This window comes from Peromyscus californicus, unplaced genomic scaffold, assembly GCF_007827085.1.
Source record: "Peromyscus californicus insignis strain IS unplaced genomic scaffold, ASM782708v3 Scaffold_3__1_contigs__length_106647218, whole genome shotgun sequence".
NCBI lineage: Eukaryota > Metazoa > Chordata > Mammalia > Rodentia > Cricetidae > Peromyscus > Peromyscus californicus.
Genome location: NW_026294551.1, coordinates 105450076 through 105464416, shown reverse-complemented (window position 1 = coordinate 105464416; position 14341 = coordinate 105450076). Strand labels below are relative to the sequence as shown.

The 14341-nt window shown below is 43.9% G+C and overlaps 1 protein-coding gene across 9 annotated transcripts in view; it reads left to right on the top strand.

The window, feature by feature from the left end:
• Positions 1-14341, top strand: part of Parn (poly(A)-specific ribonuclease) — a 172001-nt gene that overhangs the window by 121354 nt on the left and 36306 nt on the right. For all 9 annotated transcript variants that reach the window (XR_008222644.1, XR_008222646.1, XR_008222645.1 and 6 more), the window contains one exon: positions 6994-7162. Coding sequence is in view for 6 of the 9 variants with exons in the window: in XM_052759563.1 (XP_052615523.1) it covers positions 6994-7162 (169 nt within the window). In the remaining 3 variants the exon portion in view is untranslated. The remainder of the gene's footprint in view (positions 1-6993; positions 7163-14341) is intronic.

Genomic DNA, 14341 nt, shown 5'->3' with positions numbered 1-14341 from the left:
TTATCCTAGATGACTAATTATTAATCTGTATTTCTTAATTATACATTACAATTTCAAATGAGTTGCACAAACAAAATACTTTAAACAAGAGTAGAAATATACATACAGTATAACAAAATTAACTTTAAATTTGTATCGATAAATTAAAATCCATAGCAATGTAAAACATTTCAAACAAGTTGCTCTTTAAAAGTAGATTCAATAATCCACCCATTTATCTTATCATATCTATATTCCCTTTTCTTCTTTAGAAAGAGATTGCATTTATAACCAATCCCCTTTAAATAAAAATAAACATTTATAAACAATATTTTGTGAATTTGGGCATGGCTTCTCATACTACTTCCTGCTGGATGGGGGCGCTGGCAATCTTATGGAGATCCTGAGAAAATTAAGAATTATGGTCAAGTCCTGACTGGAATAGTCTGTGGGGCTGCATTGTCTGAGTCAGTTGCCTTGAAGCTGTTTTGGATGTTGGAACATCTGAAGACCTCTCAGAGGGTCTTTCTTGATCAAACCAGATTAGCTTGGAAGCAATACATAGGTTCTCATGTTCTGTGGAAACAAAAGCAGAACCTCTTTTCCAAAGCAACATATCCTTAAACACAAATTTTGAAGTCACGATACCTTTAAAATACATATATTGGTTTAACTGAGCAGTCTTTACAATCAAATGTCTTCCTGCAGTTAAAAAATCCAAAAGACAATATAACCCAGGCTCTGTGTGTGATTTTGTTCTTTTTTTTTTTTTTTTTTTTGGTTTTTCGAGACAGGGTTTCTCTGTGTAGCTTTGCGCCTTTCCTGGAACTCGCTTTGGAGACCAGGCTGGCCTCGAACTCACAGAGATCCGCCTGGCTCTGCCTCCCGAGTGCTGGGATTAAAGGCGTGCGCCACCACCGCCCGGCTGTGATTTCATTTTTTTTTTTTTAAAATATTTATTTATTATGTATACAGTGTTCTGTCTGCATGTATGCCTGCAGGCCAGAAAAGGGCACCAGATCTCATCACAGATGGTTGTTAGCCACCATGTGGGTGCTGGGAATTGAACTCAGGTCCTCTGGAAGAGCAGTCAGTGCTCTTAACCGCTGAGCCATCTCTCCAGCCCCGATTTCATTCTTTATGTGGCTTATTTTTTATATTATTTTTACTGTCTCTTTAAAGACTATTTTTTGAAGCTATTTCTTTATATAACTGTCTATATTAACTTTCCTCTCGCTTCCAAACCTACATACATTTTTGCACACACTGTAAACCATTTAAAGTCTTATTCCATCTGAATCTGACTTATTATTGTGAATCTATAATCCTTCTCTGACCAGGAGAGGTTTTAAACTGCTAAACTGCATTTTTTAGGACTGAAGCAGCAGCCTTGGCTGCTGACTCTGGGAGGCAGTGGGGCCATGCCTCTATCCAGCAGAGTGTAACCCAGAAATTTTTTTTTTTCTGTACTAGCAAAAACTAATTCCACCATGCAGCATACTACACGGCTTGGAGATACCTCTGTGTACTGTGGCGGGAATCCACCATGCTGGTCAAGCCCACACGCCACTGAGAACCTGCCATACTGTAGCTCATGGCTTTCCTGAGAGACACAACTAAGAAGCTGTTTTTAGCTCCATTCTAGAACTTTTTTTAAAAAAAAAAGCTTTCTCAGGTTTTAGGTGGAAACTCATGCTCAATGTTGGGCAGCCATTTGTAGTTGGAAGTTTCTCTGTGTCCCTCCTGGCAGGTGGTTGGGACAAATCTCTTACCCACATTCCCACAGCCTTTTATAAAATAATCACACAGAGGCTTAATATTAATCATAACTGCTCGACCATTAGCTCAGGCTTATTACTGACTAGCTCTTACACTTAAATTAACTCATAATTCTTATTTATGTTTAGCCACGTGACGTGGTACCTTTTCTCAGTTCTGTCTTGTCATCGTGCTTCCTTTGTGTCTGGCTGGTGGCTCCTGACACAGCCTTCCTCTTCCCAGAATTCTCCTTGTCTGCTTATCCCGCCTACTTGGCTACTGGCCAATCAGCATTTTATTTATCAACCAATCAGAGCAACACATATTCACAGCATAAAGAATTTTCCACAGCAGAGGGAAACGTGAGCAAAAGAGACCTCAAAGCCCAAACCCACAGTGACACACTTCCTTCAGCAAGGCCACACCTCCTAATAGTGTCACCCCCTTTGGGGGTGCCATTTTCTTTTAAACCACCACACTGACAGAGACACCTCTCCATCCTCCTTTCTTATTTTAATATTTGGATGTCTAAATATTTCAGGTGTGACATGAAACAGTTGTGCAGAGGAGATTAGTGAAATCTGGTTCGTTTTAAGATCTAAAAATGTCGACTCTTGGATAGGTATAGCATCTACCTTTTGCACTTTGGTTTTCTTTCCTTGGACTTAAGGCTCCTGGTTACACCAGAGTCTCTCCTCCTCCTCCTCCTCCTCCTCCTCCTCCTTCTTTTTTTTTTTTTTCCAGACAGCATCTTGTACTGTAGGACAGATTATCTTGGAACTCACTGTGGAGCATAGGCTGGTCTTAGGCTGTCACCACTCTGTCTTGGCCTCCTGAACATGGGGATTACAAGTCTGTGCCATCAAGCCTGGCCTGTTGTCTAATTCTGTGTTCCCTGAGACTACATGTTCATCTCTCCCAGCTGTATCTACTGTGAACTCTGCCAGGTACAGGTGTACAAACCATGGCCATCATGGTGCTGGTGCAGCTAATTAGGTACCAAGACTGCCCCGACAGCATGACCAGGCTCTTATCATCTCCCTGCAAATGTTAGAGATAACTACTGGTGTTGATAGTGGGCAAAATGTGGAAACCCACCGAGGCTTCCTAGTGAGAAATCACTCAGGGTCAGAGAATCTAAGCTTGCTTTACCCAGCAGAGCTTCATAAGGAGATGATTTGTCCACAGGCGTTTTTACCAGGTGTTTGGAAATGTCTACACTTGGCTGTATGATGTGATTTGATCTTGTAAGGGTGAGGTCTTTTGTGTCTCCCCTTGGCATATTATAAAAAGCCCTTTTGAATAAAGGATGAGGCTGTTGGGTATTGACACAGGCCCTCCCAAAGCTATCCCATGTTTCTGTCTTCTCGTCATCTAGGTCTATCTTTCTATTTTCTTATCCCTCTCTCTTCAACCTAAGAACCCTTCTAAAGGTAGGAACTGGACTCTCACAGATGGTGCCCAACATGGGGCTTAGGTACAGCGGGTAGAAGAGAAGGAGCACCGAGGGTTAAGGGTTCATGCCCGATAATGAATTAAGTTGAGGTGGTGATATGCCATTCATTCTTCAGGAGTAAAATTGTAAATATAAAGCAAGTAGTTAAAGTTAGGCTGCAGCAAGTATTTCTCTGTGTTTATGTTTATGTCTATCTCTCTCTCTATTAAAGTAAGTCATAGAAGTTTTGTGAAGTTTAGTTTGAAAAATGTAGGCTTAGGTGTATTAGAGTAGAATAGGCTTTAGGTGTAAGGATATTGTGAAGACTTAGGATAGAGTAGTTTTTAATCCCCATGCACAGATGGGACCTGGGATGCAGAAATCAGTGTCCAGAACTAAGTAGATACTGCAAACCTGGCAGTCCAAGAACAAAAAACAAACAAACAAACAAAAAAAAACACTTCAGAGACTGCTTGCTTCAGAAAGCAGCAGGTGCATAGTGTGAGCAGCTGCTACAGCCAGGCATCAGTGGCTGAGACCCTTGGGGCATCACCACAGAGGTGGCAGAGGCCAAGAGCCAGCACAGGCCAAGGGGTTCTACATGCTTTCTGTCATGGCGGAGCCATGGTGAGGGAAATGTCAGCTAGCCAAAGGACATGACTTCAGGCTGTGCTCTACCTTGACAAGCCAAGACACCACACCACAAGAGAGGTGAATGGCAGGCAGCAGCATCAGCTTGGAGTGCAGTGGAGACTTTGGACCCCAGTGGCTGGAGTCCCTGGTGGCCAAAGCCCAGTAGAAAACACCGTGAGAGAGGCAGCAGCAGTGAGCAGTGGAAATCCTGCAGAGACTAGGCTGCTGTCCCAGGTGGAGAAGTGGCATTGGCAGCTGGAACAGAGACAGCAGCCGGACAAGTAACTGAGACATGCCCCTATGTAGAAAGGCAGACATGGGAACTGCTGAGGTGAGGTAGCAGCACTCCAGGCTGAATGGCGGAGAAGCACTGGACACCAAGAGCAGACTTAGCTCCCAGAGACAGGGTGTAGCTGGAGCCATGTGGCCACCCTAGGGGCAGCATTTGACCATGCAAATAGGGTAGCACACAAAGGATCCACAGCAAAGCAGGTAATGGAGCTGGGGTGCAGCTGCCCCTACTGGCCAAGGTTGGGTTTCCTACCAGACCCAATGTTGAGAGCCATAGCTCATAGCAATGGTGTGGCATTCAGCCATGTAGTACGAGGCTCAAGAGAGCCCTCAGCGACTTAGGACACTGGGGTCCTGGGCAGACTGGCATGTTACAAGAGGCACCGACAGAATGGGACTGTGGAAGCTTAACAGAGCCAGCAGCAAAAGCTGCATAGTTTGCTGTTGGTTCATACTGGCTGTATGAAGAGGTCTTCCCCAGCCAGCTAGCAGCTTTTGCCTAGGGGAAGGCTAACTGAAAGTGCCTCTGTAGCTGAGAGTGAGGCTTTAAAGATGCTGGTTTGAACTGGGTTCCAGGCAAGGGGAACTGCAAAAAATTTTGGTAATGGGACTCCTCATATTTGGAGCTATTTGCTTCAGAGTCATTATGACTTGGACAGTTATGCAAAGACTTCAGGGCAGGTGACGAGCCAGGCCCTAATCAGAAAGCTTTCAGTAGAACTTTAAGAGTGTTATCAGAACTGACTTTTTGAACTTTTGCAAACCTCAGAAAGAGGACACTGTTGATCTCACCTACAATTTTATTTAACTGTGATGACTTATGAACTGTTTTGTAGAACTGTTTTATATACACATATATACTTTATTAACTGATGACTCCTGAACTGTTTGGGTAGAAATGGAACTGTTTGTGTAAAAAGTGGAATTGTTTGATGTAGGAATAGAGAAATTTATTTTTTTCTACCCAGGCTCAAAATGAAGCTTAAAAAATTTTAAAGAAAATCGGGAATTAATATTCCTCAGTCTCTTTAATGTTTCTAAAAAAATATTTTCCTGTCCCTTGAGTGCATTAATGTTAGCTTGTGTTAATGTACACTATGTTTTGTATAGTTCTATTAAGAAATTGCTTTTGGATGTTTGCTAAAGTTTGTAAATTGTAAATAGTTCTGTTGAGAGTTTGCTTTTGGATGTAAGTTTGTAAGAATTGTAATTATGACATTAACTTGTTAATGTTAATGGTGATTCTGCGTCTTTAGATTTGATGAAGTTGCATCAGGAGTTTATTCATTTATTTGATGTGGTTGCATCAAGAGTTTATTGATTTTAAAAATGGGCTTGGTGCAGCTAAGACCACTATAGACATCTTAGACCCATTCAAAAATGCCATTCCATCTTTAACATCCTCTACTCCTTTTTTTTTTTAAGATTTATTTATTTATTATATATGCAGTGTTCTGCTTGCATGTGTTCCTGCAGACCAGAAGGTGGCAACAGATCTTATTATAGGTAGCTGTGAACCACCATGTGGGTGCTGGGAATTGAACTCAGGACCTCTCTTCAGCCCAAATGCATCACAACTTCTTCTTCTTCTTCTTCTTCTTCTTCTTCTTCTTCTTCTTCTTCTTCTTCTTCTTCTTCTTCTTCTTCTTTTGTTGTTGTTTTGTTTTTTTGAGACAGGGTTTCTCTGGTATTTTGGTGTCTGTCCTGGATCTCGCTTTGTAGACCAGGCTGGCCTCGAACTCACAGAGATCCACCTGGTTCTGCCTCCCAAGTGCTGAGATTAAAGGCGTGTGCCACCACCACCCGGCACAAATAAGTATTTCTTTTCTTACTTCTTTTTTTTTGTTTTTTTTTTTTGAGACAGGGTTTCTCTGTGGAGCCTTGGCACCTTTCCTGGATCTCGCTCTGTAGACCAGGCTGGCCTTGAACTCACAAAGATCCGCCTGCCTCTGCCTCCTGAGTGCTGGGCTTAAAGGCCTCTACTCCTTTATTGGGAGGCATAGCAGCCATAAGGGGCAGGAGTATTGCTATAATTATTCCAGCTATTTGCAAGCTCTTAGTGGAAAAGCGGCTTCAGAACTGCATAGAGTTAAGCTCTGCACCCTTCCCTGCCAGAGGCTGGTAGTCAGAGATGGGAAGTCCTTCTTGCTAGCTGTCATTCTAAGACACAGTACACTTGGTGGAATGTGTATCTCAAAGATGGGTAAGGCTAGTGAAGAAGGCACAGTCCATCTGAGGGGTCTGGGGGGCCCTTTATATTATTAAGAAGGGGGACCTGTGGAGCCCACAGAGGCTTCCTAGTGAGAACTTACTCAGGGTCAGAGAATCTGAGCCTGCTTTACCCAGCAGGGCTACTTAAGGAGATGATTTGGCTGTGGGTATGTTTACCAGGTGTTTGGAAGGCTCTATACTCGGCTGTACAGTGTGGTTTGATCTTGCAAGGGGGAGATCTTTTGCCCCTCCCCTTGGCATATTTTGAGCCTAGCAGTGGTGGCGCACGCCTTTAATCCCAGCACCCGGGAGGCAGAGCCAGGCAGATCTCTCAGTTTGAGGCCAGCCTGGGCTACAGAGCAAGTTCCAGGAAAGGCTCCAGAGCTACACAGAGAAACCTTATCTCAAAAAGCCAAAAATCAAAATAAAGAAGGGGGTAGGGTAGGCAAATGCCCTGGCATTTGGGTAACCTGATTCTGCGTCTTGGTAGAGGAACGTGTAGGCAAACCCTTGACCTCTATGACCTTGTTTCTCATTGTGTATGGGTGTACGCTTTCCTTCACACTGGGGAGGCTGAGGAACAGTGACTTGTCACCATGTGAGGAGATCCAGCAGCTCCTGGGCTGGGACACCGTCCCTAAGTGCTATCTTCATCTTTTCAAAGGACTTCTCTCTCTTCCTTGTAGCTGTTAACACCAGCAAGTACGCTGAAAGCTATCGGATCCAGACCTATGCTGAGTATGTGGGGAGAAAGCGAGAAGACAAGCAGGTCAAGAGGAAGTGGACAGAAGACAGCTGGAAGGAGGTGGACAGAAAGCAGCCCAACGTGCCAGGCCCCTGTTCCCACACCAACAGGTGAGCACCTGGCTGGGCTAGGGGCTCCAGCTGTCCAGCAGCGGTTCTCTCGGTGCCTCCTTTTTTTTAATTTTTTATTAGTTATGTCTTCCTTTTCTTCTTGTTTTTTTAAATCTTTCTTTCTTTCTTTCTTTCTTTCTTTCTTTCTTTCTTTCTTTCTTTCTTTCTCTCTCTCTCTTTCTTCCCTCCCTCCCTCCCTCCCTCCCTCCCTCCCTCCCTCCCTCCCTCTCTCTCTCTCTCTCTCTCTCTCTCTCTCTCTCTTTCTTTCTTTCTTTCTTTCTTTCTTTCTTTCTTTCTTTCTTTCTTTCTTTCTGACAATCTTGGTTACCCTTGAATTCACAGACCTCTTCAGTGCTATATTTTTTGCACTGGTTTATGAGTGTTCCAATTCCTTATACTTGAAAGGTTATATAGACCCCAGATTTTTTTCATTAACTCTCCAATAACACCATCAAGGCAAACAGATATATTCTATTTCCATTTTAGGAGTAAGGAATTGGAGGTTCAGGAGCTGGCATGTAATACAGTGAGAGGCCAGGATCAGAGCTGTTCCTGGTGGCACCTGGCCTCTTCCTTTCCTGAAGTGCCAAGTACCTTCTGCCTCCCTCTCGACCCCAGGTCGACAGTCATGCTGCTGCATGTGTGGCTCAGGCAGTAGAGCCTTGACCTAGCATGCCTAAGGCCCTGAGTTTATTCCTTAGCACTACAAAATAAATAGGTAGAGATATTCATTGAAAATTTTACCCTATTTGGTTTATCTTTGAAAATGGAATTATGTAGTATTGTGCTTGCCTTCAATTAAAAAAAAAAAAAAAAAAAGACAAGCCGGGCGGTGGTGGCGCACGCCTTTAATCCCAGCACTTGGGAGGCAGAGGCAGGTGGATCTCTGTGAGTTCGAGGCCAGCCTGGTCTACAGAGAGAGTTCCAGGAAAGGAGCAAAGCTACACAGAGAAACCCTGTCTCGAAAAACCAAAAAAAAAAAAAAAAAGACAAACCTTATTTCTGGGATTTGCTCTTATGTGTATTGAGTTTTTAAAAATTTGTATTGTTGATTACTATTCTATCATGTGACTGTACAACATTTATTATTTTTGGTTGAAATTTGGATGGTTTCTAGTTTGGGGCTATTGCTGTGAATATGTATGTGACAGCATGTTTTCATTCCTCTTGAGTAAGTGCGTAGGAGTAGGATTATGGAATAGAGGTGTATGACATTTATGTGTTTGTGAAGCTTTAAGCTTGTAGAAACAAAAGCAGTCTCTAAAGTGACTGTACCATTTTACAGTCCACCAGTAGTTATGACTTCCAGTGCTTCACATACTTGCCAACATTTAATGCTCTCAGTTTGTGTTTTAGCTATTCTAGAGTATATGAACCAGCATCCTATCATGTTTCTAATTTTCATCTCTCTCAGGACTAATGAAGTGGCCTACATCTTGTTTTTGCAGTGGTAGGAATCTAGTCAGCTCTGTGTTTGGCTGCACCTCCAGCCCTTGGCTACCTTCTTAATGTACTTATTGGCTATTCAGGTATCCGTCATGCCCCCTTGAAAATTGTGTTTGCTGTTTCTTTCTGTTGATTCGAAGTATTTTGGATCAGAAATGTGTGCTAAACACTTACATTTGAGGATTGGTTTCCTTGTTCATTTTTTAGTGCTCTCTTTTTTTCTTTTTGTCTTTTTGAGACAGGATTTCTCTGTTGCCCTGGCTTTCCTGGACCTCACTCTGTAGAGCAGACTGGCCTCAAACTGAGAGATCTGCCTGCCGCTGCCTCCCGAGTGCTGGGATTAAAAGTGCACCACCATAACCTGGCTACTTAATGATATCTGTTAATGAGTAGATATTTTTTAGTTTTGGTGATTGTGGTAGTTTGAATGACAATGCTCCTCATAGGCTCTGCCATTTGAGTGCTTAGTACTCAGTTGATAGTGCTGTCTGGGGAGGTTAGGAGGTATGACCTTGCTGGAGGAAGCGTGACATTTTGGGAGGCTTTGTGGTGTCAAAGACTTGCACCCTTCCCAGTTTGCTGTCTGCTTTTTGCTTTAAGATGTGTGCTCTCGGCTTGCTACTCCAGCCACTATGCCTGACTGCTGCCATGCTTCCCCATGTGTGAGCACCCAGCAGTATGAGTGTCTATCTCGGATCTAGAGGGAGGCAGAAGGTACTTGGCACCTGGGGCAAAGAAGATGCCACCAGGTGCAGCTCTGATCCTGGCCTCTCAGTATTGCTGCCCAGTTCCTGAACCTCCGTTTCCTTACTACTACAACAGTGGTTGACTCAGATCCCTCTGGACCCATAAATAAACAAACCCTTTTTTGTATCAGTTGTCTTAGTCCCAGTGTTTTATCACAGTGATGATCTGCTAATGGCTTTTTTTTTTTTTTATATAGTTAGTAGCATTATGCCCAGATCGTGAGAACCCCCAAAAGACCACCATGGAGACTGAATCCCATATGTAAAAGCAAAGAGCCTTTATTTAATACTGGGAGCTTGGACTCTCTGATGCAGCAGTGAGAGCAGAGAGCCCTGAGCCCAGGCAGGGTGGGGTTTTTATCATAGCAGAGGTTGGGGTGAGGCTATTTCCAGGGTTCAGGACCCTGATTGGCTGACATTTGTCTAGGGATTTATAGGGAGTGTTTGGAACGTCAGGTATTTCTCCTTAGATGCAGGCCTCCCTGCATGGCTTCTCCTTGAAGGGGTTGCCTGCCAGTAAGCCTGTCACAGCAGCTGTGTCTGGGCCTCTAAGCCTGTCATGGCAGCGTCCCCTCCACACACACACAGCAGATTTTTTTTCCTTAAAAAATGTTTGCTTACCCTAACAGTTTTACTCACATTTTCTTTGGGAGGGTTTGGTGGTGTTTGTTTTTGCTTTTCTACTTGGGTTGTAATCCATTTCAGATGAATTTTGATTACGTCATTAAACTTTGGGGTTCTGAAATGCCTTCCAAGAGCTCATATTTGAAGGTTTGTTCTCACTGTCATGAATTATTGTGCAGGGGGACTCCCGAGGGTATCCCGAGAGTTCAGGGAAACATTCTGGGCAGATGGATGCAGTGGTGGGCTGGGTGGCAGCAGCCGTGGCAGCCAGTAATTCACAACCCAGATGCTGCATCCATGTGGAGTTTTTATAACACAGAGATGAAGGAAAGAGATGATAGGAGAGAGAGAGAGCGCATGAGTGCGCCTCGTGGGAGGAAAAGCTGAATAAAGAGAGAGAGGAAGGGGAAGATTTTTTCTTTAGAATGAGGCTTTTACATCAGGACACAGGGCGGTGCCAAGGGGTGGGATTTCTAGGGGTGGATCAGAATATTAACATTTCTCTGTTTTGATTATTATAAAAAGAGGTGATTTATGAGAGCAAGTAGGGGAACAAGGGCGCTGAATTCTCGAGGCTACTTCAAGCTGACAAGGGGCAAAGTGGGGAGTGGGGAACCAGGAGTCATGCATGGTGGATCTCAGGAACGTTCCTTAAGGGAGCTGAAGAGGCAGGTTGCAGCAGTGGTGTTCCAGGAGCTTGGGGGAAATGGCATGCCAAATCAGGAGTACAGAAGCCCTGGCATCTGCTGTTTCTCTGGAGGTCAGGCGGGAACAGTGCATCTGCACAATATGCTCAAAAAATAGGTGGGGTCAGAAATGGGCTCTGGAGATTGTTAGTTTTCATCAGACCAGATTTCTTGATGTAGTAGCAAAACATTTTCTAGGATCGTGTAGGTATCTGTAAGATAACTGGAATGGATTTACATCATGACAAAAGGGTTAAACATCCATTTAAGAACTCTTCAAAGCTACATTTATCAATATTAAAACTTTGAACCCCTGAAGTTATATCTGAAACTGGTACCATGAAATCTGTGAATGAGGCATACCTGTCTGTAATCAGAGAGCGTTGGGATTGGGACTGTTAAACTGATAACCTAGTCATCAAACATCATCAGATCTGAGAAGGATAAATTTAAGAAGTGAGACAGCTTTCCAAGTACCTAGGCAGCAATCCCAAGTCTCTTTGTGGTCGTTGCAGGGACAGAAGCACCAAAGGCAGCACTTATTCAACCCATAGGCCTAGAAGATCTGATAGATTTTTTTTTTCCTGTGGAGTAGATATTTGGGGAGACTGACCCACCTTGACTTTACAGCATGGGGCAATCAATCCTCCGTTTTTCCACATTCACAGTCTGGACAGGATCTCAGCTTTTTGCTGTGTGGCCAGCCTTGCCATAAGCTTCTGGGTTGATCTGTCTTCTTGGAGGGGATACAGTATGCTACCAGGAGCTGACATGTATCTTTATCATAAAAAGGCTTTTATATTAAATGCCATATTCTCAGATCTCTACAGATTTTTGAGGACTGGGGGACGAAAATCTGTTAGATGTATTTATAACTTTGAGAGCATATATATCACTTAAATCCGAATATACAGATTTTCCAGTTAGTTACAGCTTAATGAAGTTAGCAAGGACAGGGGGCTTTCTTAAGCCTGAATAGACCTTGAGTAAGGAGAGATATTCTTTAAGCTGTTGGCAGTGATATCTGAATTTATTACCATTTTTAAGGCCCTGTAACTGTCATTCTGAACTTTGTGTACAGTCAGATTATAATCCTGATGACTTATATAGAAATAATTATTTCTTAAGATGTCTCTTGAGAAGGAAAAGAAAAGTGACAGGGGAAATATCCCAAGACCGAATGAGAACAGGAGAAAAGGGGTTTGTGAGTCAGGGTGCAGCCCAACTCTGAGAAAAGAAGGAAAAGGACTCTCTTGGAGGACTCTATGCCAGGGTTTCCATCCCTAACCTAGCCCTCCAGCCATGTCCTTGGAACAGGGAGCACAGGACAACATATTCTCCATAGTTGCTTCAAGCTGAAACAGGGCACAGGTGGTCAGGAGGACTCTGGCTAGTTAAAGGTAAGGAGGAAACCCAGGCATGTGGTTATCTGACCTGGCTGTAGAGGCAGGGAACAATTATGTTTGACTGGACTGGTCCACATCACATAGACAAGAACCTTTGCTGACATCCATAGCAGGGAAAGCGCTGCAGGTTGTGGTCCACACTGCTGCTTCGAGGTTTCTGCTAGCCTGCTTAAATAGGGATTAAGGACGGGAGTTAAAATGTATGAATTTATTTGGAGCCTTTTGGCCCATGGTCTTAATAATTGGGAAGAGCAGGAGTCCCAAGACTAAGAGAGAGAAAAAAATAACATCCTTAAGAATAGACAAGTGAGGAAAAAAATAAAAGTTTTAGATAAATTAGTATTACTAATCAGTACTAAAATCCAAATCATGGAAAAGCAGGTAATGAGTAGCCAAGGAAAATTTAAAATCCTGAGCTTGTGACCCAAAGTGTATCAGAATTGTATTAATGTTAAGATCTGAAATTTTTAAATATCAATATAATGATACGGCCTGTGTGTGGTTCTGCGTATGCCCTGGAGAGTAGTGCATACATTTCTGGGTCCCACCCACACAATGGCTGCGGAGAAATGAACAGCACATCTTGACTGGAACTCTGCCCCACCCAGACCGCTGGAGCCTGAGAGCGGTAGCTAGGGAATGCCAGGTCAAGGCTGGAGGACTTTTCCTCAGCCTGTAAAACAATGGTGAAACAATGTGTGGTGGGAGGTGATTCCCTAACCTCCTTCCATACAGATGGCCTGAGGGCTGGGTGCTCTGCCCATGTTGCCCTTACTAAAGATGACCTGAGGGCATATGATCTGCCTGTTTTGACCTTAGCCAAGATGGCGGCTAGACCACATGATTGTCTTTACTTAAGATGATGTTACCTTTATCACGTGATTGCCTTTGTTTAAGATGGTACCGCCTGATCATATGATTGCCCCTATCAAATATGGCATCTGACCATGTGTTCATGTGGATTTTTTTTCCAAAATAAACTGAGCAGATAAGGAACAAATAAATTGAAGCATTTAAAAGTCAGTCAGAAAGAAATACAGATGGTCATATCAACCATACATTTCCATTCGCACAGAAATAGATTTTATGAAAGAAAGACAGAGAAGTAGCAGTGCAGCTGGGCAGGAGAGCAGCTGCAGGGAACAAACTCAAGCCATAGGTCGTGGCAGTGGTGGGCAGGGGCCATAGGCACATTTCCACAATGAGGTTTAAAGCCTAGTGGACTGACCTCTGGCGTCTCAGAAGGTCAGCAAGGGCCAACAGTAAAGGCACAAGATAGCCAATGGACTGTCATCACAGAGGCTTTGGGCCATGTCGTTGAGAGGGCACAGGCCATCTCCATATGCCATCGCATAGGAATGGGGGCCAAAGGGCTATGAACCCAAAAGACACGTGGTTCCAGCAAGTGAAATGAGGCAGATCTGATCTGGCTTCCAGCATCCCAGAGAGTCAGTGAGGACTAATAAATAGCACAAGATAGCCAATGGACTGTTGTAACAAAGGCCGTGGGCTGTGGAATTGAGTGGCACAAGTCATCTCCATATGCCGTTGCATGGGGATGGAGGCCGAAGGACTTAGAGCCTGAAAGACACGTGGTAGCAGCGAGCAAAATGAGACGGATCCTCCCTTGTGGGAAAATGCAGAAGGGAAGGAGGAACCTCACTATTACTCTTCATGGGTGAAGAGTCCTCGGCAGTGCTTCAGCCTCAAAAATGGTGGGCGGCACAGGATTCCAGAGTTCCTCAGACTGCCAGCGGGCATGAGAAAGCAGTGGAATTGCCTGGCGACACTGGGCGCCAATGTGATGAATGTTATTGTGCATGGGGGGTGGGAGGAGATGGAAGGACCCCAGAGGGTATCCCTCGTGTGCAGGGAAACATGCTGGGCAGATGCAGCGGTGGGCTGAGCAGATGCACACCATGTGGGCATGATGGCAGCGGCCAGTAATTCACAACCCAGACACTGCATCCATGGGGAGAGTTTATTATAATAGAGAGGTGAAGAGAAGAGATGATAGGAAAGAGAGAGACAGAGAGAGAGAAGAAGAAGACGACGGAGCGAGTCCAAGCAATGGGCCAGGCAGCCAGCAGCTGAAACTCCTGATACTGTGATTTCTTTCTTTAATTATCTTTGGGACTTTGTCACCCCAAGAAGCTGACTAATGTATGGAGGTTAAGGTTTAGTGTTTCCCATATGACTGCCTGGTTGTTATTCTAATAATACTTGTTTAAAAAAATATAAAATAAAGTTGGGAGGCTGGAAAGAGGCTCA